General features: G+C 44.6%; 1 protein-coding gene across 19 annotated transcripts in view; it reads left to right on the top strand.

Annotated features, from left to right (window-relative positions):
* Positions 1-27,981, top strand: part of FGFR2 (fibroblast growth factor receptor 2) — a 106,621-nt gene that overhangs the window by 26,551 nt on the left and 52,089 nt on the right. For 11 of the 19 annotated variants that reach the window (XM_072805074.1, XM_072805073.1, XM_072805065.1 and 8 more), the window contains 4 exons: positions 1,038-1,304; positions 2,181-2,258; positions 12,900-13,069; positions 24,269-24,392. In XM_072805074.1, coding sequence (XP_072661175.1) covers positions 1,038-1,304; positions 2,181-2,258; positions 12,900-13,069; positions 24,269-24,392 — 639 coding nt within the window. The remainder of the gene's footprint in view (positions 1-1,037; positions 1,305-2,180; positions 2,259-12,899; positions 13,070-24,268; positions 24,393-27,981) is intronic. The other 8 variants (XM_072805078.1, XM_072805081.1, XM_072805079.1 and 5 more) reach the window with 2 other exon arrangements.

A 27,981-nucleotide genomic window follows, 5' to 3' on the forward strand; every position in this document is an offset into this window, starting at 1 on the left:
CTCCGTCTAGATCTTGCCATCTCCCTGGGAGTCAGGACATGGCTGTGTGATATGTGGTGCTTCCCCAGAAGTGGGCGAAGCTGGCAGGTGAATGAAGAGGGGAGATCCACTTCACCCCAGGCCGGGGGATGGATGGCAAACTCACATCCAGCAGGATGATACGAGCCTGGAAGGATGAGTTGGGTAAATGGGGAGATGAGGGAGGAAGGAGTACCACTAAAAGGACAAGAGAGGCAGAGGCCTGAGGAGGCTGGAACCGAGGATGCGTGGTGGGGGCCTGGTGGGCAGGAAGGGACCCAGCTATAACTGTGTTGGAGGGTCAGGTGTGCGGGGCTCAGCAGCTTCCATTTCTGTGCAATATGGAAGCTACCTCTTGGCTGTCTGGTGGGCGTTTTGTTCTTTTTGGTCTTAAGAAAAAAAAAAAAAAACCCATGAGCGATCCAACTTACCTAGCACAGAATTAAGTCTCCAGACAGCAAAGTACTCTGAGTTTGAGAGTTTTGTAGAAGGAGCCATTAGTTTCCCTTGAGTTTGAGGCATTTCATGTTAAGAAACTCAGTTTTGAGATGACAAAGTCTAGCAAAAAATAAACACGTGTGTGTGTGCGTGTGTGTGCATAGATGTAGACACACAGCCATGCAATCGCATCGAGTGAAAAAAATGGTAAAACACACGTCCTTATGAATTAAAAAAAAAAAAAAAAGCCACACAAATAGAACTTCCCGGGTGTGACAGTTGCGAGCAAGCTTTGGATGAGCAGTCAACTGCAAAGTTCTCTTGTACGCTCTCATTCCATGCTGGGTGTCGGGTCCCGTGCACACTCGGTGGGGCAGCTTCTGCTGGGGGCCTCCTCTGGTCACGTCTCAGACGCAGCCCGCTCTGTGCACGAGGTTGCTTCCTGGCTTCCCGGGTACCATTTGCAAACCAAGAACTGCCTCTCGGAGGAATAAACTGGGCCGCCACTGACCTTTGTTGGACGTTCTCTCCTTTTCCTCCTTCCCATCTGTCTCCATCTTCTCTCTCCTACCTTTCTGCAGAGCCGCCAACCAAATACCAAATCTCCCAACCTGAAGTTTACGTGGCCGCGCCTGGGGAATCGCTAGAGTTGCGCTGTCTGTTGAGAGATGCTGCCACGATCATTTGGACTAAGGATGGGGTACACTTGGGGCCCAACAATAGGACAGTGCTTATTGGGGAATACTTGCAGATAAAAGGTGCCACGCCTAGAGACTCCGGCCTCTATGCTTGCACGGCGGCTAGGCCGGTAGACAGCGAGGCTGTCTACTTCATGGTGAATGTCACAGGTGAGTTGGCCTGCGCGCCCTCTGCTCTCTCTCCTCTGTAGCCAGTTTTCTGGGTCAAATTGTATCGGACAAGCAAAATCATAGCAGGAGCTGCTAATCGGATGCCACGCACAGAGCTTCATAGTTGAAGTTCTTTCCCCAGACCAGCTCAACCAGAGGGGCTGGTCGTTAAAAATGACACGATTCTCATGTGCAAAATAACATTCTACGTTTAAGGCAGTATGCTTTTCTAGAAGTAAAAACCCAGCTTTCTGCCCCCGTGCCCCCCGCCCATACTGCCTGGCATCCTTGGCATTTAGAATACAGGATTAAAATTCAATGTGGAAGATTTCCGATTCCGTTTGTTAAAATTTGAGTTTCTCTCCTTGATTTTTAATTTTTTTTCTGCCGTGCAGTTGGGGGGAACTGCACGGGCCCCCTTTGTGGCCGGGGTTCAAGGTTTGCTTTCAGAAGTTAGTAAACGGATGGAAGGCCACACAGGGGCTGAGTTTGGCTAGGGACTAATCCCCTTCTCGAAGGGGGATCCTGAGCACTGAAGGGTGGTGTTGGAAAGAATCTTTGGATAATAGCACAATCAGTGAGTCTGCTGGGGACTTGAATGTTGTTTGAAGCTGAAAACCCAGTTTCAATATATCCAACTTGACAGTATGTTTAAAGAACGTGAAAGCAGAAAGCCTGGCGAATCGTAATACAGACCAACTGTCACCACGGAGAGAAAATTTAAGCCATTAAAACCATCTTCACTAAACACGGTCTCAGACTTTTTGCGTGGGCTCCTGGGTTGCGGAATGCCCTATCCAGAAGAACTAAGTTGTACGTGATTGCAGCCTTTTGCCTTGCAAAAACACAACCATGGATATATTCTTTTGAATACAGATGCCATCTCATCCGGAGATGATGAGGACGACACAGATGGCTCCGAGGATTTTGTCAGTGAGAACAGTAACAACAAGAGTAAGTAGTGGCCGTCTCGGAAGGTCCCCGAGAGAGCAGAGCCTGGTGGGAAGTCCGGACTCTAACCTGTCGTCTTGCCCACTCTTCGGGATGCTGTGTCCTGCGGCCCTCGCCTTTCTCCGCTGTGTCTACTCTCCTGACTTTCTAATCTGAGAATAAACCAGTGTTACTGTACACCCTTTTCTACTGTTTGTCCTTTCTTATTGTGTCGGAAGCCCCTCTCTTCGGAAAGCAGTCACGATTTCTCTTTCCTCGATTTTCTTTTTCTCTCTGGTTTCTCACGGTTCGGTTCGGAGACATGACCCGAGTAGAACCACATGCCATCTTGGTTTGCTTTGACGGTCTGCGGCTTAGCTTCGTGGTTCTCCCTCCCCTGGGGGACATTGGGCAATGTTTGGTTATCTCAACAGGGGGAGGAGGGATGCCAGTGACATCCAGTGGGTGGAAGCCGGGGGTGCTGCTCATAAACATCCTGCGATGTACAGGACAGCCTATAACAAAGAAGGATCTGGTCCAAAATGTCAGTAGTGCTGAGGTTGGGAAACTGTGGCCTTTTTAAACATTACTGCGTGTCGAGAGGAAGTATGGGGGAGTGTGCCTTATTTTGCAGACAGTGATAGAGAAGCGAGTCTGCAAGTGCTGTTTGCTTTTTAAAGGCGGGTAATGCCGAGCAGTGACACAGGGCGGCCTTGGGGTAGAAGCACGTGGCCTAACTTTATCACTTCTGAGTTGGGTGTCAAGTACTTCAACTTCATGCCTCAGTTTCTTCAGCTGTAAAATGGGAATAGTAACAGTGTCTGATGGGGTTGCTACAAGGATTAGATGAGTTTGTATTTGTCCAGCACTCAGAAGAGTGTGTGAGTTTGTTCAATAAAGAAGATAAAACAGCCTTAGATGTATTTCCAATAACATGGCTTGCGTGCTCCCAAAGTGATCTTAACACCGGTCACCAGCATTCTTGGCTCAGGTGTTAGAGTCTACATTTTTTCAAAAGGATTTTAGTCAGTTCAATACATTTAAACAAGGCCTAAACAATAAGACAATTAGTTGCTAAAATAGGCGCAGAACTGTTTGAGGGAAGACAACGAAACTGATGCTGTTAGGGACCTGGTTAATGTGGTAAGTGGGGAATTGCATTTGTCCCCGAGTCTCCTAGTACCTTAGGCAAAAAGGGAAATATTTTGGTCTGTAGTTTTCATTGTTTTGGCAAGAGAAAACTTAGGACCTGGACCACTAACATTAGCATCATCTCTAAGAGCTTATTAGAAATGCATATGCCAAGGCCCCACCCCAGATGCACTAAATTAGAAACTCTGGGGGTGGTTCTCTTATACAGTGAAGAATGAGAAGCTCTGACTTAGGGATTCACATGTTGATGTGCCTTGAGCAGGAGTTTACTGTTAGAGCTCTTCTTTATAAAGCAGTGGGTGAGTGAAATGGTCTTCTGCTGTGATTTGTACCAACCCTCTAACAAAGTTATTATGGTTAGTACTTAATAATTAAATCCTGGTACGTCCTCACTCCCTATTAGTTCTTAGGCTATAGCAGGGGAGGCAGTGAATGACCCGGCTTTGGAGGTCCTGCTTTGGGCAGGCTCTGTGCTGGTTGCTGGCTCAGGCAGTGCCCCCCACACCCCCAACACCATAAGGTAGAGAGAGGTGCTATTCCTGTTTAATTGATCGGAAATCCATGATTCAGTGAGCAGAAGGCAAAGCTACCATTCGCTTGTAGGCTTTGTTGCATGTCGAATCACAACAGCCCTCTTCGGGTCCCCAGGGTGACGACTGGGGTGCAGTGAGATGCTTGCCTGCTGTTTACAGCTCTCAAGTGGTGCCCCCATGTCAGAATCTGGAGGCAGCTGGGTTGTGTTGGCATGCCTGCGAATTGCATTGTCCTGGTCATCAGTACCGTGTCGGATAGCATGTTACCAGGAATACTTGGGAAGGAGTAACATGTAACAGCAAGGTATAGGTTACGTAACAAGTAGGCTGAGTGACCTGAAGCTCTTTCTGGTGATTGGGAAGGATTACTTGCCATGAACCTCCAGGTTTATATCCTGAACACTGCTCCTAACTGCCCCCAGTGCCTGTGCAGACCGTCCAGGGAGTGGAGCGCGCTTAACGAATGCCATGCCTTCACCCTGCGACCAGGGTTCTATGTAATTAGCTCTCGAATGACACCAAGTCCGCCCCGAGTTGGGTGCTCTGCAGTGATTAAGGGCTGGTGTTAGCTGTACCAGGGAGATACTGCTGTCGGGAACTGCCTCTGTTTGGTGCCTGTGAAACATTAGATGCGATTTAAAGTGATAGCAGTTCTTAGCTGGCTACTTGGCCTCTGCCATCTGTTAGTGTGATTAGGCTGGTCTGATTCACAGGTGCAGCCTGGGGCAGCAGAGATTAAGCAGCTGTGGCCTGTGTGGACAGAGGAATGCCATGGCCAGGGTAATTGGCAAGGCGGGGAAGGGGATGTTGCCATTAAAACAATTTTTTGCCACCTCCAGTGTCAAATGCCTGACCTGATTAATAGGGAAAATTGTAGAAGCACCGAATTCCATGCATTTTCAGCCACCTGGAAAACACCCATGTGTCCAGATCGATTCCTTTGGTGCCTTCTGATTGTCTGGAAATGCCACTGGGGTGTGTTTGAAAGTTCCTCTTCATTGAAGTTAACAAATGATGCTCCAGTGACCCTGTGCTGACAGGGACATTTCTGGGCTTGTCTGAAGTTTTTTTTCTCTTTTTGGGTTGCTAGACGTTAGTTCTGCAGCCGATGGTTTGAAAACTACATTGCGTGGGTCATTCCCTCTGCTGGTGTGCTAGATTTTTGTTTATCTAATTTGGGTGGTTAGCTGTAAGAAGGTAAGCTTATCTGCCTGGTGGGGTTCTTAAATTTTGTACAGAGTACAAAAAGCACCGTGGCCAAATACAATGGCAAAATTAAGCCCCAAATGACGGCAAGATTGTTGAATGTTGGCCATGAAAGTAGGTCTGATCTGATTTTCATAGGAATGTTTTGCAATACTCAGGTTGACCTTACAGACTCTCACACCATTGTACAAAACACAGCTCAGCTCAAAAGTGGGCTCCCCTGTAGAGATTTCCCCGCTTACACAAGCTGATTGAGTGGCTTGATTTTGAAAATCCACCTGTCCTGTTCCCTAGTGTCTCTAGCGTCACGGGCTGGTATCACGTTGTATCTCAGACCCGCCTTTCCTGGTAGACCACTTTGGGAGGCAGGGATTAGCTTGGATGTTGAGGGAATATTTTATGAAATTACAGTCCTCACATACATCTTTTACAGGTCTCATTACAAACAGTAATGCTCCGGTCTGATCTGCACATTAAGAGAATCAGCTGGTGTTCCCCAAAGTCTGTCCCATGGAGCTCTAGTGCAGAATAATTCCGTGCCAAAAAGGAGTTGTATTTTGAAGTGAATTTGAAAAATGCCTCCTACTCTGACCCTTTCTCAGGGACTTACAGTGTCCATCAGCTAATACAAACTCTGCAGTGTTCAATGGTAAAACATCTGTTTAACTTTGGCCTTACCCAGGGTTTTCCAAACTCATTGACCATAAGATCCTTTTTAAAATACAGCATTTATTAACATCCTGTTGTACATGCTTTGAAAATCCCTGCAATGGGCAGATTTGATTGACCTGACTTTTCTCTTGCCTTTTAAGTCAAGTTCTTCCATCACAGATGTGAAGGGCATTCTCAGGTCATATTTTAGCAGCTGACTAGCTGATGACCTCACACCTTACCAGCGCTAGACGTTTCCCTGAGCGGAACAATCCCGTGATGTCATTACAAGCCTGGCTGCCAGGAAATAATGCTGCTTACATATGCCCTTTAGTGAAACAGACTTTCTCGGACAGAAAGTTAACAATTTCAAATGCTAATTTTTGAAATGCATCCAGGTTGAGGGTTTTGAAAAGTTCAGAGTTTATATGTCAGCAGGAAAAGCATAACTTAATCAGTCCTTGCCTCCCCTAGGTACAGGTAGCTTAATGGGTTATCTGGCAGCCAATGAGTAGACACTCATGTCCATTTTTTTTTTTTTCCTCCGAGTGATTTTTTATTACCCCAACCTTGTGTTGAAGTGATTAATGTTTCTGAAGAGCTTGAGACTTCGTTCTTGGGAAGGCCATGATTGACACAGTTCAGGTTAACTGCTGAACTAGAGGGAATTGATGGTGAGGCAGCTTTATCAAGATTTTTTGCTCCTGGAGTTGTTCTTTGAGTGAAGACATAGACAAGCGCAATTTTCTATTTTGGTTTCACTCCTGTTGAGACCTGCAGATAGATGCCCATCCTCCGTGTCAGGGAGAAAGGCATTTTTTTTTTTTTTTTTGGAACTTGCTAGGGAAAATGAAGGGACTTGGCTTGAGATTCCATACTCCTTTCATTGATAAACTTGCTGATAATAACATGTTACAGTTACCTTTGGTCTAATTGGGATTTTTACTTGGTAGAGATTATATCTAAGTTGGTGAATGTTGTGTTGCAGTTTCCAGGAATTGAAAATAATAGTAGTAGTAGCAGTAATAATAATAATGATAATTTTAAACTTAACCCAAAGCACACAGGATTCCTCAATTTTTTGATGTTCCTTTGTAATGAAAATTTCATCCTGAATTGGTTGGAGTGTTTTATCACACAAGCCAGGGATGGTGTTCAGTCTGGAAGGTTGGATTGAATTATCTCTTTTGGCCTCCCCTGTGGTCAACCAGCATAACCAACAAGTGGAGGGATGGGGGTGGGGGGTTTCTTTTGAAGGCAGATCCTAGGAGCTCCCACAGGCAGCTGGTCTCCCAGTGGGCTCAGGCATTTCTAATGAGGGTCACTTGCCTGGTTTGTTGTAATGTGTTTCTTATCAAGTGTCTCACTGGTCAGCAAGTTGTTGTTTTTAATGAGATTCTCAAATAAAGCCCGCTGCCCCCATAATCACGCACTCACTCACATCTCTGTATTTTGTTAGAGTTGTTTTCTCTTAGTGTATGCAAAACTGAAAACAGATGAACCTCAGTCTACTGGAAGGATGGGGGTAGAGCTCAGAGACATCCTCCCACCCCTACCCCAGTCAGGGTCAAAGCATTCAAATGTCCTGATTAGTGATATTTTTAAAGGCCCTAATTATAGACTTAAGACAGAGGCCTTAGTAGGGCTTTAGGGAGTTTGTGAGACTTAATCTAGGAGCTGAAACAGGCTATGTTTTTTTATTTTTGCATCAATAAAAATACAGTTGGCAGTCATCAGTGTCCACAGCTCACATAAATCTTGAACTTTTGACTTAATTACCATGGGAGAGTTCAAAGGGCAGGCTGGAATGGTTGAAAGAGCATTGCCCAGGGAGCTGGAGGCCTGGTTCTAGCCTCAGCCTGGCCTTGGCCATGCAACCTTGATCAGATCGCTTGACCTTTCTGGGTGACATTGATCACATCAGCCATTAGACCAGATGGTCACTGAGGCCTGTTGGTACAGTGGTAATGTGACTCTTTGTTTTTCCTTTAAACCGCTGGGCTGTGTTCTCTTTTTGATTCCAGAAAGAGAGGAGACCATAGATCTTAGATGTCAATATTGGGATACGTAGTGGGGCATGTAAGGGCTACTGTGGGGGTAGCCCATGTTTTCATTTGCATGGTCAAAAGAAACCCTCTAATCCTACCATTTGTTGACACAATCAATATCTGCCTAGAGAATACCTAGACATAATGTTAGGAGGGTGAGGGACCTTACTAGAACATTCAGTTCAACTCCCTCATTATATAGCTCAAGCTTTTAACAGTTATCTGGCTGGTACATATGTCGGTCTGTCCATCCATCCATCCATGCATCCATCCTTCCAATAAACACTTGAGCGTCTTCTCCATGGGCCAAACACAACTTGAGCTGTACCCTCCAGGTGCTCTACTCTTGTTGGTCAGCAGACCTTGAAACGGATACATTTCAGTATGGAGACAGCCTGGTGATGGAAACACACATAAATGACAAAGAAGTGGCCCAGCGAAGGAATATGATGTATCTTCACTGTGAGGTGGAGGTGATGTGTCAAAGAGACTTCGAGGGAAGTTTTGTGGAGTTATACATCTCTGTTTAACCAGCACATCTTGAGAGACTACTGCTATATTAAAAGTAAAGTTTTATTAGCATTTTCACTAATAGACAATAACTGTATGGAAAATGATATTGAGTAGGTATAGTATTCCTTGATGGGATTATTTATTTATGTATGTATGTATGTATGTATTATTATTATTTTTTTTTTGGCTGAGTTTTACTGTTCCTTTAAACTCACTGTTAGTATTCAATGACTAGGAGAGCATCATTCTTCTGTTACATGTTACATTGGAAGATCTGAGAAGGTCAGAGCAGAAAGGACCCACATATACTATAGTTCAATTTGTTTACCTCTGATTTAGCAGAATTCATTTTTTTATGCCATCTGAGATTTATATCACCATTCCTTTTCTGTTGAGAGAGTTTATTTTTATTTTTATTTATTTATTTTTTTGTTAGAGTTTAAATTCATTCCTCTTATCATCCCTAAGATGATGCCAGGGAAGAAGACCCATTAAGTGGGATCAAAGAAGACACTTCTTTGAAACATGTTGTAGCCTTTGCTTGCAGTTCCATCTTTTATGAAGTTGTTGAGGAAATGTTTGTACTGAACACCTACTATGTGCAAGGGTCATCTTGCTTTTGTAAATCATTGATTTGTGAAGTGAGTTCCTTCTCCAAATGAAAGTTAACACTGTTCACCAGCCACTGTATGAAAAGAGGCTGCCTCAGGTAGAAGAGCCTGGTCCTGGCCTCTTACCAACTGCTTTATTGTGCTTGGTGTATATGTGTGTGTGTGTGTATGTGTGTGTGTGTGTTGGGGGGGGCGGAGAGCAGTGGTGTCCGGCGTTTCCGTGTATCCAGACTGCAAAAATGGCAGGAAATATCGAATACAAAGTTCGCAGAGGACATGAGGCCACTGATGAAGGAAGCGCACCTAGGGCTAGTCACAGTCTCATTATTTTTCTAGACCTTCTCGATTGTTCAGACTTCACATAAAACTAGTTTATTTCAGGAGGAGCCAGTATAAAATAATTCCTCCCTTCCAGCATCATGCTCATTAAAAACAATTCGTGAGCTCAACACCTTCTAGGAAAGCCTAGTCACAGAAGTGTGTTGTCCCGTGTGATGTTAGCACTCAGCCAGAGTGGGACGGAGCAGAGCGTTGGGGTGGCCCATCACTGCCTCTCAGAACTTCGAAAACTTGACAGCTTATCTGTTGAGTCACTATTTACAGGTATTCAGGGAAAGAGAGTGTTGCAGATGTAGGTTTAAATAGGTAACCCTGTAGGCGGTCTGCTTCTACTCTGTTGATTGGCTCGTACACTGCCCTGCCTGCCCACCTTGCATCTCTGTGGCTTTTTTCTTCTTTTCTCTCTCTCTCTCTCTCTCTCTCTCTCTCTCTCTCTCTCTCTCTCTCTCTCTCCCCTCTGTGGCTTTAGATGACAAGCTTGGTGCCCATACTCTGCTTCATGGCCATGTGTCTATTTTGCACGAGCAGATTTTATAGGTGCAGTTTTGACGATTGAAATTTTACCGCAGGGAAGTGGCTTCCTGCCAGAAATTCCAGCAAAATTCTTTCACCCTTGTCCTTAAATCATTTCTTAGGTGCCAAGACAAAGGTGTTGGTTGCCAGTGTGCTGTTGCCACAGGCCATGACCATACGGGCTCATGTGGTCTGGGCTGATCCCCATGTGGGTTACAGCCTCCCTGACAGCTTAGCCCAGTGAGGGAGGAACACAGCAACATTCCTAGTTCCTTTAACTAAATCCTACTTTTTAACATTTTAGGGAATGTAAAAATCCTGCCCCGTGGAATGTAAGCACATATCTGTTGATTTCTTTTATATAAAAAAGAAAAGACATTCCAAAGGATCAACTCAGCCATAATTGATGTTATCTCAAAGAGTTATTACATTAATATTTAGCTAATTCATATGAATAGGCTATTGTGTTTACTTAAACAAATGACATGAGTACAGACACCTGACAGCATGAGGTATGCTTTTCATTTAGGTCAGATTTATAAAAGTCTTTGTGTAGCGACAAAGCTCATTATTTATTTTGTGCTCTTAATGGTTTCTTTTTAGTGGCTGTGGCTGTGGATGGATTTTTCTAAGTAGAAGCTTTTAAAATGAAAGATTATTGAAATTGTTCCAGTATATGCCAGGCTCTGGGAGTCTTGTGATGAATAGCAATCAAGTACTCCCTGGTAAACCCTCAGAAGAATGAGTGTGTTCATGGGCATTTGACAGCCAAAGCCAATGGCTACCAAGTTGCCTACCTCATTGCAGATACAACTGGATTCAGAGGAAAGTGTGCAGCTCCGTTCTTATTCCCTTGGCTCTCCTCCTGGCTCCACTCTGGCTTTCTCTCCTACACATGACCGACCACCTCAGTTTTGTCTTGCTTGCACTGTCTTGGCATTGAGTAGACACCATCTATATCCTACCTTGATACTTAGATAAACAAGGATAAAGAAGATACAACATGCTCTTGTTAAGAAATCTCGGCCCCACCTTTTATAGCCAGGTTTCAAGAGCAAGGGTGAGGCAAACAGGATTGGATTTTTATTTTATTTTTTTTATTTTTTTAATTTTTTTTCAGGATTGGATTTTTAAAAAAATTTTATTTATTTATTCATGAGAGACATAGAGAGAGGCAGAGACACAGGCAGAGGGAGGAGAAGCAGGCCCCATGCAGGAGCCCAATGTGGGACTCGATCCCAGAACTCCAGAATCACATCCTGAGCCGAAGGCAGACGCTCAGCCGCCGAGCCACCCAGGCGTCCCGGGTTGGGTGTTTTGAATGCGTTTTTCCAATTTCTAATTCTGCCGTGGAAGTCTGGCTATTAAGAAGGGGATTGTTACCCCGCCCCCGGGAGCAGGCTGTGTCATCCACAGAATAGAGGAGACTTGTAAATCCACATCACAGGCACAACCCCTGTCTGGACCTGTTTGCCTCTGGCTTGTGAAGTGTGCGTGCTGCTGCTCAGTCTAAGCCTCATCAGCAGTAAACACAGTTATGAATCTGCTTCTAGAGTTCCAGTGTTCTAGAATGTTCTAGAACGTCCAAGGCCCTGTTGAAGTTTGTTTTAGGGAAATTTTGGCTACTAGTTTGCTGAGACAGAAACATACATGTGAAAAGTTAAATAGGTATACAAGATTTCTCTGGAACTTTTGGGCAGGTAATAAAGAAGGTGGTGTGCCTTTGGCCCGGGCTGGCTGTTCTGAACTCTGGTCTTTAACATCAGAGTGGCCGAAGGTATGGATTCCGACCCCTTGGAGCAGCTGGTTCTTACCAGCCATGGAGAGTAGGGGCAAAGACTGTGGGCTCTGGAATCGGACTGCTTTGGCTCAAATCTGCCCACACCTCTTCCCAGCTTTGTAGCTTCTCTGTGCGTCAGTTTCCTTGTCTGTAAACAAGGATTATAATAATGCCTTTCTCATCAGATTGGTGTCAGGGATAATATGTTAAACACGGGAGAGTTTTTAGAGCTCTGTTTGCAAATAAGCCCTCGGTCAATAGTGCTCGTTAGCCATTGTTGGCGGGCATAAAGAATTTATGGTGGTATTCTGGATCCATGCTGTGGTTCTTACTTAGATAAAATGTCCTTCATTTGGCAATTTAAAAAGTTCTCTCTTCTCTTGAGTTTAAAGATTTTATTTTTTTAAATTTTTATTTATTTATGATAGTCACACACAGAGAGAGAGAGAGAGAGGCAGAGACACAGGCAGAGGGAGAAGCAGGCTCCATGCACCGGGAGCCCAACGTGGGATTCGATCCCTGGTCTCCAGGATCGCGCCCTGGGCCAAAGGCAGGGGCTAAACCGCTGCGCCACCCAGGGATCCCTTCTCTTGAGTTTAAAGAATCACTTGTATCCAGGACTTTGCAGGCCATTTAGAGGGCTCAACCTGACCTAACATGTAATCAGCAGGAATCTGTTAAATTTGATCTGTTTAGATACACGATGATAGAATTAGGGCATCCACAACCACCGAAAAATCTTTTCTCCATTTAAAAAATTAATACCTACTTAGTGATAGGGTGCTGGGAAATTAATGATGCCTCCTTGAATCATTGATCATATCAGTATGGGAAGTAATATTATTGATTATCCTTTACAGCTTCAGTGGGTAAGTTGACTTGGCCTCAAGAGCGCACTTGGTGTGTGTATGTGGTCACTGTGTGTTTGTGACCACTTGCTAGGTGTGCTGATCTAAAATGATACATTTTGGAGGACTCTGCTGTTGTTAGTTACTGTATGTGTTGTCACTGTTTATAGAAAGTAGCATTTGAAAACATGATTTCCCCACGAATTTATATTCTGGCACCAGGAAGGAGGGAGAGAAGGTACCTCAAACACTTTTTTCCCCGTTAAGAGACACAGACTAACGAGCAGTGCATCTCCAGGGACCTTCTGCTGGGCCATCTGCTAGACTTCAGAAAATTTTTTTCCTAATGTAAATATTACCCAAGGATTTTTGAGGCTGTCAGCTCGCTCACATACAAAATAACATTATCTTCCCTGTTATGGAAATGAAGCTCTCCTTCTCTGTACATTGTAACGTTGTTTTCCACCCCAGGGGCGCCTTACTGGACCAACACAGAAAAGATGGAAAAGCGTCTGCACGCTGTCCCTGCGGCCAATACTGTCAAGTTTCGCTGTCCAGCTGGGGGGAATCCAACACCAACTATGAGGTGGCTGAAGAACGGAAAGGAGTTTAAGCAGGAACATCGCATTGGAGGCTATAAGGTAGAATGAAGTTTTCACAATGTTCTGTGTCTCCCATTTTTATTAATCCATTTTTTAAGGAGTTGCAAGGTAACAGGAACCAGAAGGAGTATTTAAAAAAAAAACCCAAAAAAAACAGTGATTATCCTAATTGGTCATTTCCATGGTTGATATTTTTAAAAAGTTTTCCTGGACTCGCACGTTCTTGAAAAGCATAATCTCCATTTGCATTGTTCTTTATGTGAGAAGCGTTTAATAACAGAAGGGTAGAAAGTTGAGAGTCTGTTTTCTATATGCTTTATAGTCTGTAAAACTGAAACTGGAGCAGAATCGGAGAAGAGTAAGGGTACTTGCCCTGATTGAGCAGGATTGTATGAGTGTGGATGGACTTGGTGTGGACGCTGGGTATGAAATGTTACTTCTTAAGAGAGAGTGCTTCTGTGGTGACAGAGGCGATCTCTCTGTCCCCATCTGCAAGGGTCTGGAGGGCCCATCACAGAATGTGGTGAAGTTTAGTCTCATCACTCGAGCGGGAGGTGGAAACGGACAACCATCTCCCTAAAGAGGCCTGTAAATGCTCCATTCAGGGTCTTGTTTATGCATTTGGACATTGCTGAGCATCCTCTGTGGCTGGCACGGTCCAAGGCGCTGGACGAGGCACAGCCCTATCTCACAGGGGTTCCTCGCCCTTGGGAAGGCCGACCAGACAGCTGTGATCTGAATGCGCCGAGGCCAGAAGAGCATGTTGTCCTGTGGATGTGCAGGGAGGGAATATGTTGGCTATCTGGGATGCCAAGGATGATAGAGGTCAGGAAGGGTTCCTGGGCTGAGTTTGAAGGAAGGGGAAGAGAGACCTGGATTCTCTACATTACTTAGCGTGGAAGGGGAGGCCTTGAGGAATTTAGTCTATGAGGAAGGCTTATGGAACTTCACTATGACATTCTTTGGTGTGTTTGGAAAGCAAGCGTAGGTGCATTAGTTACCTATTACTGTGTAACAAACTACCCCCACGGCGCAGTGGTTTTAAACAACATTTATTATCTCACAGTTTCTGTGGGGCAGGAATCCAAGAGTGGCTTAGTTGTGCCTTCCATGGCCAGGTCTGTCCTGGGACTAAGATTTCAGCTAAGTCTGGAGTCTGATTTGTAGGATCAGCCTCGGGGAAGGACCTGCTCCCAGACTCGTTCCTGTGGTTGTTGGATTCACTAATTTGCAGGTTGTTGGGCCGAGGGCTTTAGTTCCTCCCTGACTGTGGGCTGGAGGCTGCCCTCAGCTCCTTGCCCTGCAGGCCTCTTGGTCTGGTAGCTGGCTCCCTCAGGGAGAGCAGACACGAAGAGGTAGTGTGTGAACAAGACAAGTCACAGCCTTTGGTAACCTAATCGTGGAAGTGACCTCCTACCACTTTGGCTGTTTTCTCTTATTAAGCAGATCATTAGGGGAGGAGACAAATTCCCCAAGGGCATGAACATCAGAAGACCGGGGGTCAGGGAGCCATTTGGGCAATCTGCAGTGGGGCTAAAATAGATAGAGGATGCTCTAGCCCAGACTCCAGGTCCTTAAGAACCAGGTAGAAGAGGATTTCTTGGTGGATGAACTTCTCTGCTACAGCTGTGTCCACCACACTGTTGTCACTTGGGAGGGCACGTGAGCCCTGACCCCATAACTCGTGTGATTAAATGGGCCTCCTCTCCACAAAAGCATGCCCTGGAGCCCTTTCCTAACACACCATCCCCAATTCTCATCTTGAAAGTGTTGTTTGCTTCAAAAATGTTTGACTTTTGTTTTAACATTTGAAAATACCAGAAGCTGAAGCCTAGTGGACCACGGGAGGAAAGCCTATGAGTAAATTTCTAAGTGCGTGCATGGGGCAGTTTGTGCGTGCAAACAGATGTGAGGCACATCTGCTGCTAGGTTCGTGCCTTGGAAGCTGTGGAAGGAGACACAGTCGTGCCTGTCTTGCATGACTCCTGCTTGTTGGCGGGAGCAGTAGGCAGGAGGGTGCTTTGTCTCTTTGCTCTTAGATCAACGCTTACACCAGGCACGGTGAGATCGGAGGGTTAGCTTGCTCTTTTCTTTCTTTTTTTTTTTTTTTTTTTTCTTTTTCATAAAGGATGATTAGACAGCGATTTCCTTAGGTGGGTGCTGGTTGGAAAGGAGGAGTTAAAACCACTACAGTTGTGGCCTCAGGACTGTTCTAAGAGGCACATGCTCTCCGAGAACATACTTGATGCAGTTCCAATGGTTCATTTCAATACAACTGAAGTATAAGATCCTGGTGGTTGATGAGTTTCCTCACTTAAGACAGCCTTGGAAATAAGGAATAAGAATTGATGAGCTCCCAGAAAGAAACTCCTGGTCTCAAAATAAATAGGACCAACATCATTATTATGGGTAAGGAGCTTTTTGCAAATCTGAATTAGTGATTATAAATGCGCTAGAAGACTAAGGGTGCCTGATGAGGAAATGCTGCTTGATTTTTAACAGGTGCAGTTCAATTTTAATTATCAAGGGCGATACTGCGCTAACGGAAGAGCACTGTTCTAAAAGCAGACCTTCAGTGGAATACCTTTAGCCTGTTTCCTTGGAGGTGCAGATGATGGAATGATTTTTCTTATTTCCCATTTGAGCCATTTCCGGGGTGAGAGAGAATGGGAATTTGAGTGCATGGGAACAAAAATCTCAAGTATTTTTTGCCTTAGGGGCACCTGGCTGGCTAAGTTGGTGGAGCATAGAACTCTTGATCTTGGGGTTGTGGGTTTGAGTCCCACACTGAATGTAGAGATTACCTAAAAGATAAGATCTTAAAAAAATAAAGTATGTATTTCCATTGAGAAAAAAAGAGCAAGTTGGGCAGAGTATTGACCTTTGGACTGTGGTATGCTGGCTTGCAGTGATTGAGGGCACATTTCTGGTCCTGCTGGACTTTCTCTGGAGAAGGGTCTATGGAAATGCTTAAGCACCCCTAGGGTGTGATGGGGGTGTCACTCCATCAAATGCAAAGGTGGTCAACCTGGGTTTAGGAAAGGGTTTTCACAACAATTGTGGCATTATTGGACATTGATTTGGGGATGCTGGTTCCCTCAGGAATCCATTGAGCTTCTGGGACTTGAAAGGGAAAGAGATTGCTCATCTCCTGGGAAAACATAGTTACCTAAAGCCTAAGCCTTACTATTGATGTGTTGGACTCACCACAGGTCCCCAGGTCTTGAGTCCTGGGTGGTCACAGAGGCCGGCAGCCCTGCTCCCACCATGAGTTCAAGCTGTCTGACTGGTGCTGGCCTCTTCAGGGCCTGACTGGGGCAGTTGGGAGCATGGTTGCTACAGGTGGGTCTTTGTTACCTACAGAGACTTCTGCTTCTCCCAACATTCGACCTGAGGGAATCAGGGTACAGTGCAGTCCCCACAAAGCAGAGACCCCATTGACATGTGGACAGCCTGATGTCCAAATGTCCCTCTCCCCTGCCTCCCATCCCTTTGCCACTTTATTTAACGAAGAAGCAAAGTGTCAAGTTTTCCAAGATATATTTTTCCAGAAAGCAAGACCTGAAAGTTTCCACAAACAGATGTGTGTTATTTCTGTGATTTTTTTTTTCCTTCATAAATCTCATTCCATAAACCGTGGTTGCTCTGTCTAGCTCAGCTGTCGGTCTAGCTCTTTCTGCATGTTTATGGATCAGCCACCTTGGCCCTTGTACACTGTGTTACAGCTTGTTTTGAAATGGTGTGCATATGGAGACCAGTGAAGGGAGGAGGGAACAAACATAAACATCAAAACAAAATGAAAGGGAATTATGAAATGGGACAAAGCTCATTTTAATTAAAATGACCAATAGAGCTCTTTGGTATTCTGTGGTTCAGTCTGATTTATCAAAGACCTCATGCTGAGCCTTCTAAGGTGATTTAACAGTCATATTATTGTTTTCTTAGTATGTGGGCAAAGGCTGGTGGGATGTTATTATTTACAGTGATAAGGGTTGACTTGAAGCATAACTATATCTCCCTAATTGTAGTCATGCCTGGGCTCTTTCATCAATCTTGACTGTGGGCGAGTTGTTTAAGCTCTCCTTGTTTTAGGTCGCCTAGCCTTAATATGAAGTTTGGATGGATAGTCTTGAACATCTGATCCCTTCCAACTGTGATTTAGTAGCATAACCACCAACCATTTTTTTTTTTTATCATAAACAAGAACACAGATTTTTTTTTTTTTTTTTTAAAGAAAGCGGTTACCTTTAAGGCTAGATATTTCAAAGGGCTCTGAACAGTAATTACAATCTAATGCAGAAAAGCAAGAAGACCAAGGTAATTAGTAGACCACCTCAGTTCCCAACTCATTCCTAGGTAATGACTCAAGCATAGAGGGCAAGAGTAGTCTTAAAACTGCCTTGCGTGCTGCTAACTGCAGAAGAACCCAGAGAGATCACAGAACACAGCACCCCCTCAAGCTGGCCATGGAAGTGGCACCTGAGCAGGTGAGCTTCAGGCATCCTGGAGCTGAGAACTCCCATGGAGCCCCTGAGCAGAGTAGGGCATTGTAGGGTCTGTACTGTCTGTTCCCTGGTATGTTTCAGGTCCAAGGAGAGATGAGGTGAAACCCGTTTCAATCACAACTAAACTGGTGGTTTTGCTGGGTAGGTTAATGAGATTTACATTTTCCAGGTTACTTAGATGTCGTATTAGAGACTTTTGATTAAATGTTATGCCTAATCCTTGGGTGCCTGAGTGACTCAGACGGTTAAGTGTCTGCCTTCAGTGCAGGTCGTGATCCCAGGGTCCTGGGATCAAGCCCCATGTGCCCCCCTGCCTGCTTCTCTCCCTGGTTTTGCTCTCTCTTTCTCTCTCTCAGATGAATAAATAAAATCTTTTAAAAAAAATGTTATCCCAAAGTGTGTTTATTTGGAAAAATCACTATTGATGTCCTTATCAATATATTTATATCTTGTTGAGCTCTTTTTCTCAGCCAAGGCATTTCAGCTTTGATCCCAGATCAGGCCATCTGTGATGAGGAAGCTGATATGTGTTGTTTTCAGCCAGCAGGCACTGACTGCTCACCTATCTTGTGATTGTACTGGGTGCCTCCCTCCCGTCTGCCATGGGTTTGGGTCCTCGTGCAGCCCAAAGAGGGGGGCACTGTTATTTCGTCCCTTTTACAGATGAGGCTTGTCACGTGGCTCCTCAGTGGCGGAGCTGCCATATGGACCCAGGTGGTTTTCCTCCAAAGTTCATGCTCTTACTAAACTGTTTTCTTCAAATGTGGTTCCATGTTTTTATTTAAAAAAACAAAAACAAAACAAAAAACAACTGTGATCTCTTAGAAACATGGAGGTAGTAGTGGCATCCTAAAGCACATGTAAGTGTCCGCCCAAGGTACACTGTTGGGAGCAAAGTGCAGCATGTAGTCCATGATCTGTGTAGGATTTTTCAAAATCGCGGTAAAATACAATATAAATTTTGTCATTTATTTTTCACCTGAAGCAAAACATTCTCCATTAAGCAATAATTTTCTATTCCTCTTCCTGCCAATCATCCCCCCGCTTCCCCGGCCCTGGTCCCTCTAATTTTTCTGTCTCTCAATTTGCCTGCTGCAGGTATTTCCTGCAAGTGGGATCCTAGGATATTTGTCCTTCCATCTGGGTTCAGATGTGTTGTAGCAAAAATCATACCTTTATTCCTTTTTAGGGCTGGATAATGTTCCATTATATGGATAGGCTCCTTTGATTTATCCATTCATCTGTTGATGGGATTTTCCCACCTGTTGGCTCTTGTGAATGATTCAGCTATGAACATGGGGGCACAGGTATCAGAGTCCTTGCTTGCAGTTCCTTTGGGTGTATACCTAGCAGAGTGATTGCTGGGTCATTGGGTGATTCTTCATTTAGCTTTTTGAGGAAGATCATGAGATTTTTATTATTTTTTTTATTTTTATTTTTTAAAGATTTTATTTATTCATGAGACACACACAGAGAGAGTCAGAGACATAGGCAGAGGAGGAAGGGAAGAAGCAGGCTCCCTCAGGGGAGCCCAGTGTGGGACTCTATCCCAGGACCCTGGGATCACGACCTGAGCCTAAGGCAGATGCTCAACCTCTGAGCCACTCAGGTGCCCCGGTCATGACGTTTTTAGAGTTAAATTTGAAAGGCAGTGACCCTGCTGGCAGTCTGCCCCCCCCCCCCCCCCCCCCGCTCCCCCTTGCCCAGCCTCTTCCAGAGCCCCTTTCAGGCATCTGAGGACAGCCTTGCATTTTGTAATTCTCTTCTGACTCCTCTGGGAGACCCATGCATTATTCACTGAGTGCAGGAAAGTTTCTGCAGTTGGGTGTTAGAGGGTCAGAGCTCACCTCGCCCTGTTCTGTGGACACCTCCTGAAAAGCAAACTTCGGGAGTTTAAGCATTAATCAGATTGGCATTTGCCTCCACATCTGCCTGGTGATAAGCAACAGTGAGTGCCACAAGCCCTTGAAACATGTAAGCTCGGTTTGTGCACACCTCCAGAGCCCTGGTTTAGAGACCCCAGGAACCTGCTAGAAAATGGGGTCTGACATGGGATAGTAGGGCTCTCTGCATCCTAATGACTACTGGCTTATGTCGTTTATGGGCTGCCTTTATAAAGGCCAGGGTTCAAAGGGATTGCTGCCTTTCTTTATAAATTGGGCCCTGGTACTGGTGAAAGGAAGTCTTGGGGGTATTGGCCATCACATGGGCATAGTATTCATTGACTTGGCATAGAGCAAAACTTTCCATCCAGCTTCTGGATGTTTATTCTGCTTATTATCGAACACCTAGGTATTTGGAAATGTCCAGATTTTTTTTTTCTTTTTTTTTTTTTTTGTTTTGTTTTGTTTTGCACTGTGGAAACCAAACATCCAGGTGACAGCCTGGGTCTTTGGCCTTTCACCTTTCACCAAGGTGTTTTGGTATCGTATCAAACTAAATCTACATTCCCAGTTGTCACCTGAAGATAGCTGGGGTTTAGACATGCACCTTGGAAGACTTAGGTAGCAGAGGAATTCTGAAAAAACCTGTCTGGGCCACCTTTGGTCTTTGTGACCACGGGTGTGGAATGTTTGTGGAATCCACTTTTTGTGTTAGGAGCAAAAGAGTTTAGGCCATTCGCTTCAATCTGCTTTGTTTCAGTATTGAAATGTTATTTTTACAAGTCTTTAGTGAACATAGTTTTGAAGCCTCATGCTCTCTAATTCTGTTCCTTGGCAGATGAAAAATAATGATGAATTCCACAAAGATTTGGCCATGGGCAGGAATGAGAAGAAAGGACTGTGCATGTGGCCGCTGGTGCAGGATTTCTCTCCTCCCTGGCCCTCGTGCTCAGTCTGCCAGAGAGTTCCAGACACGGTGGTTTTGCAGCATAGCGGTTACTACTGAAAAGGGGAGGTGGGGGGTGGGGAGCAGTTTTATTTTACTTTTTTGTCAACTGTGTGATTTCTGTTTAAATGCAAAAAGTGAAAATGAGAAAAAAGTCAACACATGCGTAATCCTACCACTTCATTATATAAAATGTACTGCTAACAGTTTAGTACATTTTTGTTCTGATTTTAGCTATGTTTAGACAGTCATGCTTATAAATTCAGGGCTTTAGGCACCTGTAGGGTTGTGTGTGTGTATTTCTATAAAACAGGATCCTGAATACACTTCTTTTTAATCCCACGTATTTCCCCCATCCCCGCCCCCCCGCTCCATGTAGCAATAACTACTAATGATATCTTACCAGGTTGAATTTAAGAATACCTTGCTCTTTTTAATGACTGTATGCTATTTTGTTGGAATGAATTAAGTACACATTCGTTCATATAGGATGAGCTGTATATTATTAATGACTCTCTTCCTGATGGGTTCATTTTTGCTGTTACAAACAGTGCTCAAAGCAACAGTCTTGTTCATGTGCCTTGAAGTAATCCTGCTGTTTTCTGTGTAGGCTAGATTTCTAGAAGTGGAATTAACTGGGTAGAAAGAAAAAAAAATGCGTTGCTAATTTTAATAGGCCCTGCCAAATTATTTTACAGGGAGGTTTTTCTCTCTGTTCCTGTTCTCACTTTGAGTCTCTGTCTCCCTACACCCTCACTAAGTACTCAATGACGTGGATCTTCCTAATTTTTGTTAATCAGCTGGTGAATAACAGTGTCTCATTATTGTTTTAATTTGCATTTCCCTGATTGTTAATGAGGTGAAGCATCTTTTCATATGTTTATTGGGGATTTACATTCCCTCTTCTGTGAAAGCAAAGAAGTGCCTTCTACCAAACTGGGACCTAACTGGCAGTAGGATTGTTGCACTAAGAAGATGAGGCATATTAAAAAAAAAAAAAAGAAAAGAAAAAAAATATATATATTGGAGAGGATGTCTTATGTTTTTGTTGGAAGGATAGAGTCTTTAGGTTGACACTAAATCGTGGTATGGAGATGGAGAACTTAGAAGAGAAACTCAAGAAGTCGTCTTTGTTCCCCATCTTGATAGAGTTACTGTTTGTACTCTTTGAGCTTGTCATTAAGCAACCGCTAATTAATGGTAGGATATCCCCTGTGAAAGTGTCAGACATTCCCACTGTTGGCAGCTTCGAAGGGTGTCCATTTGGAAAATGCCACAGCTCATAAAATTTGGGACTGGTGGTATGTCAAGTAATCAAATACTGGAATGATGGTGTAAGAAAATAAATATTAACAGCATCGCATGGGGCAGTATTGATCGAGTACCAAGGTCTCTGAAAGGGCAGAAGCACTTGTTTGGTAAATGTGTCTCTCATTGTGAAAGCATTTTATAAATGTTAACTTATTAATATTTGTAGTGCATCTCCAGGAAGTAAATAATATTCAGGGAGCGCACGCTCTTGAGTGGGGAATCTTATGTGGAATGCCACAGCCCCGACGAGAGATTGGATCTGACCATATGATGCCCTGGGGTTAAAAACAGCAGTGGTATGCCGAGCGGCATATGCCAAGATTTAATGTCTTGGGCAGAGGCAGACGATGCCCTCCCTGGGCAGTTCAGGTTCAGCTCCATTTGGAGTGCGCTGTGTGCCAAATCTGGATCCAGGCGCAAGAAAGACATTGACAGTTTGGATGGGGTCCAGAGACAGGCACTAGTCATGATTAAGGGCTTACGGGCATGACATTTGAGCGGGGGCTCAAAGAACTGAATATTTACAGCAGGGCTAAATGCTGGATTACGTGGCTTGGTGACGTTAGGGCCTGTGGCTTCATCCCTAAGTTACTCTCCGTGTGATTAGCTCTTCAGAGTCCAGGAAAGTCCCATTTCTGATGCCCCTGAGAGCTTAGAGAGGGAGGGTCTCAGTGTGTGACCGTCTGCCTCAAGTTGAATCAAAGAGTTACTGCCAGCATCTTTCATGCTCTTAGCACACAGCTCCCGGGTAACACTCAGGGGGCCGGGATTTGGGCAGAGAATTCTCATTGCCCTGGAAGGCTTGGCAACCGGGTCTTCTCCTTCACAGCGTTCCCTCTATATGCTGTGCATGCAAGGCTCATTCCTCCTAAGTGGAGACCTGGCCTCTTGGTTTGGTTCTCCTACAAGTCTACGGCCCGGCCACGAGCAGTGAGCACGTCTTCAATGGAGAGGACAGACTCTCTCCTTTGGGGTCTGATGCCTTCAGATTGAGTTTACCGCCAGACTTTTCACCTGTGACAGTGAGAATGCACGTCCCATCATCAACCCCATGACATTCGATAGAAACAGTCGTCAGGGTTATTTATGTAGGGGAGGCGGTGAGAGGGTAACAGCGAGAACAAAGTGACTGTCTGCCCAGAACTCACTCTTCAGTGCTTGCACAAGAAGAGTCCAGCCCTCACCCCGTGATCCTGCATAAGACTGTCCGTGATGAGCAGTGGTCTTGGTTTTGAACTCAGCGTCAGGAACTGTCCTCTGTCACAGTGGCTCCCACAGAGCTGAACATCTGACGGGACACGAGTTGGGTGGTAACAGGCTCTGATAACCTCTTACCTCTGCTGGTGCCACTTTTCAACGTGGACAGCTGCTCTGCTCTCCCCCGTTTTTATCGTGGAGCATTCATGAGATGGTTTTCTTTATTCTCCAGTTCCTTGACTCACTCATGTGCTTGCAGAGGCTCTGCTGGCATTATCGGTTTTTATGTGATTAAGGCAGAAAACACTTGCAGTGCTCAGGGAATCATTCAGAAGGTCAGTTGAAATTCCTGAAATCATAGTTAAGACTAGTAGGGCCCTGGCTTTTTATTTTTTCTCTCCATTTCTTTAGAGTGCCTTGCCCAGAATACCTTTAAAACGTGATTTGGAGTTGGAGAACCGGCAAGATAAAATCTGCATTTTGACCTTAGTCAGGAAAAGTCATGCTTGCTTGAAAGTTTGAGTCTATTAAAATATTTTAAAAGCAAGGTGGGAATGTTAGAGTCTAGTCTGTTTGCATGTTGACAGAACTGTGGGTGGGAGTCACAATAACTTATTTTCACATATGCTGCTTATCTTTGAAAAGTCTCAAGGAGTTTGTAAGCAGATGGATATACAACTTAGGTTTCCTGAGGATTCATTGCTCCCATATTTGGAATTCTGAGTATATCTCTCAGGAATATGTAGCATCTATTTGGCCACTGCCAGAGATGGGAGGGGCAGACCTTTGTTCCCAGTTGAGACTTCTTGAGACTTCTAGACAGCATCTGAGGGCCATGGGGAAAGAAATGACAGGCTTGCAAACTGGAAGGCTCGAGGAACAATACAGAATCTAGCTTGTGGGCTCCTTGGGGGAATCACATTTGCTAAGGCTGGATGGGGGTGCTCAGAGCAGTGCCTGGCATATAGTAGTGCTCATTGGTGTTGGCCCTAAGTGGATCATTGGTGCTATGGGGCCTGAAGGTACCTAGTGGTTGGGCAACCTTTTAGCCCCTGTGCTCTGGGGCACTGATGGGGTCGCAGGCTAATGTGCAGGTTCCTCCGGCCATTTGGTAGCTCCTGGAGGAACCCTCAAACCATGACGGTGACAGACCCACTCCACGCACTTACGTATCTAAACACATTCGTATCCCCTTGCTAGACATTCACCTTGATGATAATGATCATTTTCCTTTGTCTCCATTCCGAGTACTCAGTATCTGAGGGCAATCTAGAATAAAGGTGATTCTTCTCTACCTTCCTTGTCTCCCCCAGCTTCTGGTTAAATCAAGGAAGCAAAGCACCTGGTATTTTGTGCCAAGGTTGTGAAATAAGCACCTTTACTTTGATCTTTGCAGGTACGAAACCAGCACTGGAGCCTTATTATGGAGAGCGTGGTCCCATCCGACAAAGGAAATTACACCTGTGTGGTAGAGAATGAGTATGGCTCCATTAATCACACGTACCACCTCGACGTCGTTGGTGAGTGTGCTTCTCCCAGAGGGGCGGCTGTACGCCAGCCTGCTATAGCCTGACTCCTTTGACATCGTGAAAGTGAGTCTTGTTTCTCCCCGTGGTTTAAGGAGAGTTGGTCTTTTTCCTTCTTTCTTAAATACAAGCTGTCATTTGAGGAGGATTGACAATGTTCTGTTTCCCGATGAGCCATGTTTTATGCATTTTGTGTGATCCTCTTAGTTTCCTCGTGTTGGTTTCATCTTGTGCAAAATGGACATGATATGAAATGTGCTGGTGTTCTGGAAGCTGAGATTTACTCTGAGAAATGTTGGCGTCTTCAGGGAAAGGGTATAGATATGCTCTAGGAGAGCTTTGTCTTTTTAAGTTCTTTATTTGAGAGAGAGTGAGAGATTGAGTGCAGGGGGGAGCGGGAGAGGGAGAGAATCTTCAGCAGACTCCATGCAAAGTGTAGAGCCCGATGTGGGGTGCAGTCCCACACCCCTGAGATTGTGACCTGAGCCAAAACTAAGAGTTGGATGCTTAACCTACTGAGTTACCCAGGCGCCCCTAGAACTTTGTTTTTTAAAAGAAAGACAACATGATCTAAAGAAGGGCAATTGTACTAGCCAGCTACAGAGTAAAGGGGAAGGTATCGCGATGCCTGAGCTCATAGCTGGCTGGAGGAAGGTCAGTGTCAAGGCGCCCTTCACTTCCATCAGAAGGAAGTCATTCAATACTGTAGGTTCAGCATTTGTTCCTAGAAACGATGTCTTCTGTGAAAAGAGAACTGTTATGTGGGGTTGTGAATACCTTTTTATCTAAGTGCTCAGATAGACTGTTTTAATTAAATATCTTAGGACCACATAGCCTGTTGTCCTGCTATACAAATTTCTTCCTGTCTTGCCTATTGTGATGGGTTTTGTTGTAACTGATAAAGGATGTTTCTCTGTCATGTTGGAAGGTTGGTGATACGTAGGGTGTATCTCACTGCTGCAGGAATGGTGGGCTAAGGTCTTTTCTTTGTATAATCCATTTTTTTTCTCTGTATTGTCATCTACCCGGACTCTCAGAATAACCGTCAGAATCACCACTTGACTTTGAGTCCTGGCTGGGGGTTAGCTAACCAGTTTGTCCTTCTCCACTTGCAGATTGCCAGCTCCTGCTAACGGTCTCCACTCCAGGCTCTCCCTGCTGGATTTTCCCTGAATGCGACCCTATGTAACTTCACAGATTCATGCCCACCCAACATGTCTATGAACAAAGGGTTTCCTCCATCATTTTCTATGCATGGGTCCCTACCATTATTTCACATGTGGGCATTTCTTCTCCTTCAAGAAACTATAAACTCTTTGAAGAGAGGCTCCACAGCAATTTGAATTTCCCAAAAAAACCATTAAAAAACCTTCCAAAAGCTTGATTAACCAATTACATAGACTTTGGTTAAGTGAAGTTTTAGGTTAACTGAATATTAAATGGAAAACCATTTTGATTGTCTATCGTAAGTCCAATGAAATCCATAAGAAACTCTTAGAAAACATGAGATCGTGTTCATTTCCATGTGTATATGAGGATTCAGTGAAAAGAGTATTTGTGACATTTTATTTTTGTTATTCAGGAGCCTTAATGTGAAATTTGGTAGCCTTGACATTATGTAGATCCTGTGGACATTCATAAAAGACTGAGTTTTGGAACATTCTTTTTGCACAGAGGTGTTTGTGGAAGGTTTCTTAGTGGGAATTACTATGTACGGATATTTTACGAATCAGACAGAAAGAAGTAACACTCAAATATGAGAAGAGAACAGTGAACATTTATTTTGGCATTGACGTGCCATAAATCTATTGATGAAGCACACAACGTGGAGTTCACATTGGGCCTCACATCTCCTGAATTTGACATCAGAGTGTTTCTATTTAAGGAAAGAGAGATTTGGGGCTAAAAGTTCTAAACACTTAAATTTGAAACTAAGTAATTGATCGTGTGAATAAAATAATTGTGTTGTAGCAGTCGGCGAGGATTCTGGCTGTGGATAGGTCCACAGATTGTTCCCTGGGATTGGTTGGGGACCGTTCCAGGAATCGGGAGTCGGCTGAGATGCCATCTCAGCCAAGGGCTCTTGCTCATAGCAGGTTTTAGGTTGAGTTGTTATGTAAAACATTCAAAAGCCCCTCACCCACCTCTCCTTTGAGCTTTCTGGCAGCTCATCTCTGTGAAGCCCTGAAATCTCTCTTACAGTTTAGGGCTGGATTTGAATCGGGCTGCTGAATAATGGAATTGTGCTGTCTAATGTTAATCCCCTGGCAATCAGTCTTGTTGAAAAGAGCGAATGATTCAGTGGTGTAATGTAGAGGGAGCATAGAGCGTATGGAGTAATGCAGAGAAAGGCCCGATTATGTCACAAATTTGGGAGATTGCCCAGCCAGACGTGAGCCAATAATGACACAATGCTGGTTGGGAATATCCATTAAAGCTCAACCCCTAATAATTTTCCAAGCCTTGAACCTTCTTTATAAATAGAAGCCAAGAGTCAGTGGAGTATAAGACATTTTCAGGAGAGATGGAGGTGTGAAATACTCTCATCTTTGCTCAAAACCCCAGTAATTGCTTTGAGAAGCACTAATAAAATAAGAATTGAGTCAGCTCGAGAGCCTCATGCAGACTTACAGGGTTGGCAGGCGGGTGTTCTGAACATCTCAGCAAGTGGCAACAAAAGGGATTCGGGCTTGAACCACGATTTTCTGGTGGCCCACAGTCCAAGGGTAATACACCGCCACATGATAACAAGCTTCCCAGCTACAGCTGTGTTTCACAGAAAATCAGAGACTATCCCAGTGAAAGTGAGGTCCTGCTCTCGTTCACATTCTTCGAGGGTTTATTTTTGTTGCTATGATACATAGATTGGCGGTTCAGATATTACGAAGCATCAAAATGGGTGAGATCTTTTTATTGAAATTCTTCCTTGGAAAGGCATTCCCATAAGCACTTTAATGTAAAAGCCGTGTAATTTAAGTGACATTCTTGTGTTCTGGAATTAAACAGCCAGCCATTGTTGGGTGTGAGGGAAATGCTCTCGTTTATGGGAGCCCTTTTAGGAGCCTTGCTTGCTTGATCCTCATTAAAATTGACACCATTACTTTTCAGCCATTTACTTGCAAGGGAAAATTAGTGTGAAGCTCCGCATCTCAGTAATTGTGACTGTAATAAAACAGGCTCCCCCGAAAGAGCTGGCTCCGGGAGGTGGCGAGTCTTGGCCATCGTTCATCAGCGAATGAGGCTGAAGTGCTGGATTCTGATTGCTGTGCCACCAAGAAGCCGCAACCTGGGACACGTCCCGTAACTTTTGGTGTCACGGTCCTTGTTTCTGCAGATGAGAAGGGGCCAAGACTCACCCAGCCTTCGCCAAAGGCAGCCTGGTGTCCTGGGGAGAGTGGCACGTCGGCCAGCCCGCATGCTGGGGCACCGAGTGAATTGTGACAAGTCGGTTAGCTTTTCTGAGCCTCTCTGTCCTCCTCAGGGAAGTTGCAGTGATGGTACTTGGCTCATTCCTGTGATGGTGGTGTCTGTTTCCTAGGGGCTGCTGTGACAAGTGAGCACAAACTGGATGGCTTAAAACAAC

Source organism: Canis lupus, chromosome 29 (genome assembly GCF_048164855.1).
Source record: "Canis lupus baileyi chromosome 29, mCanLup2.hap1, whole genome shotgun sequence".
In the NCBI taxonomy this organism is placed as follows: Eukaryota; Metazoa; Chordata; class Mammalia; order Carnivora; family Canidae; genus Canis; species Canis lupus.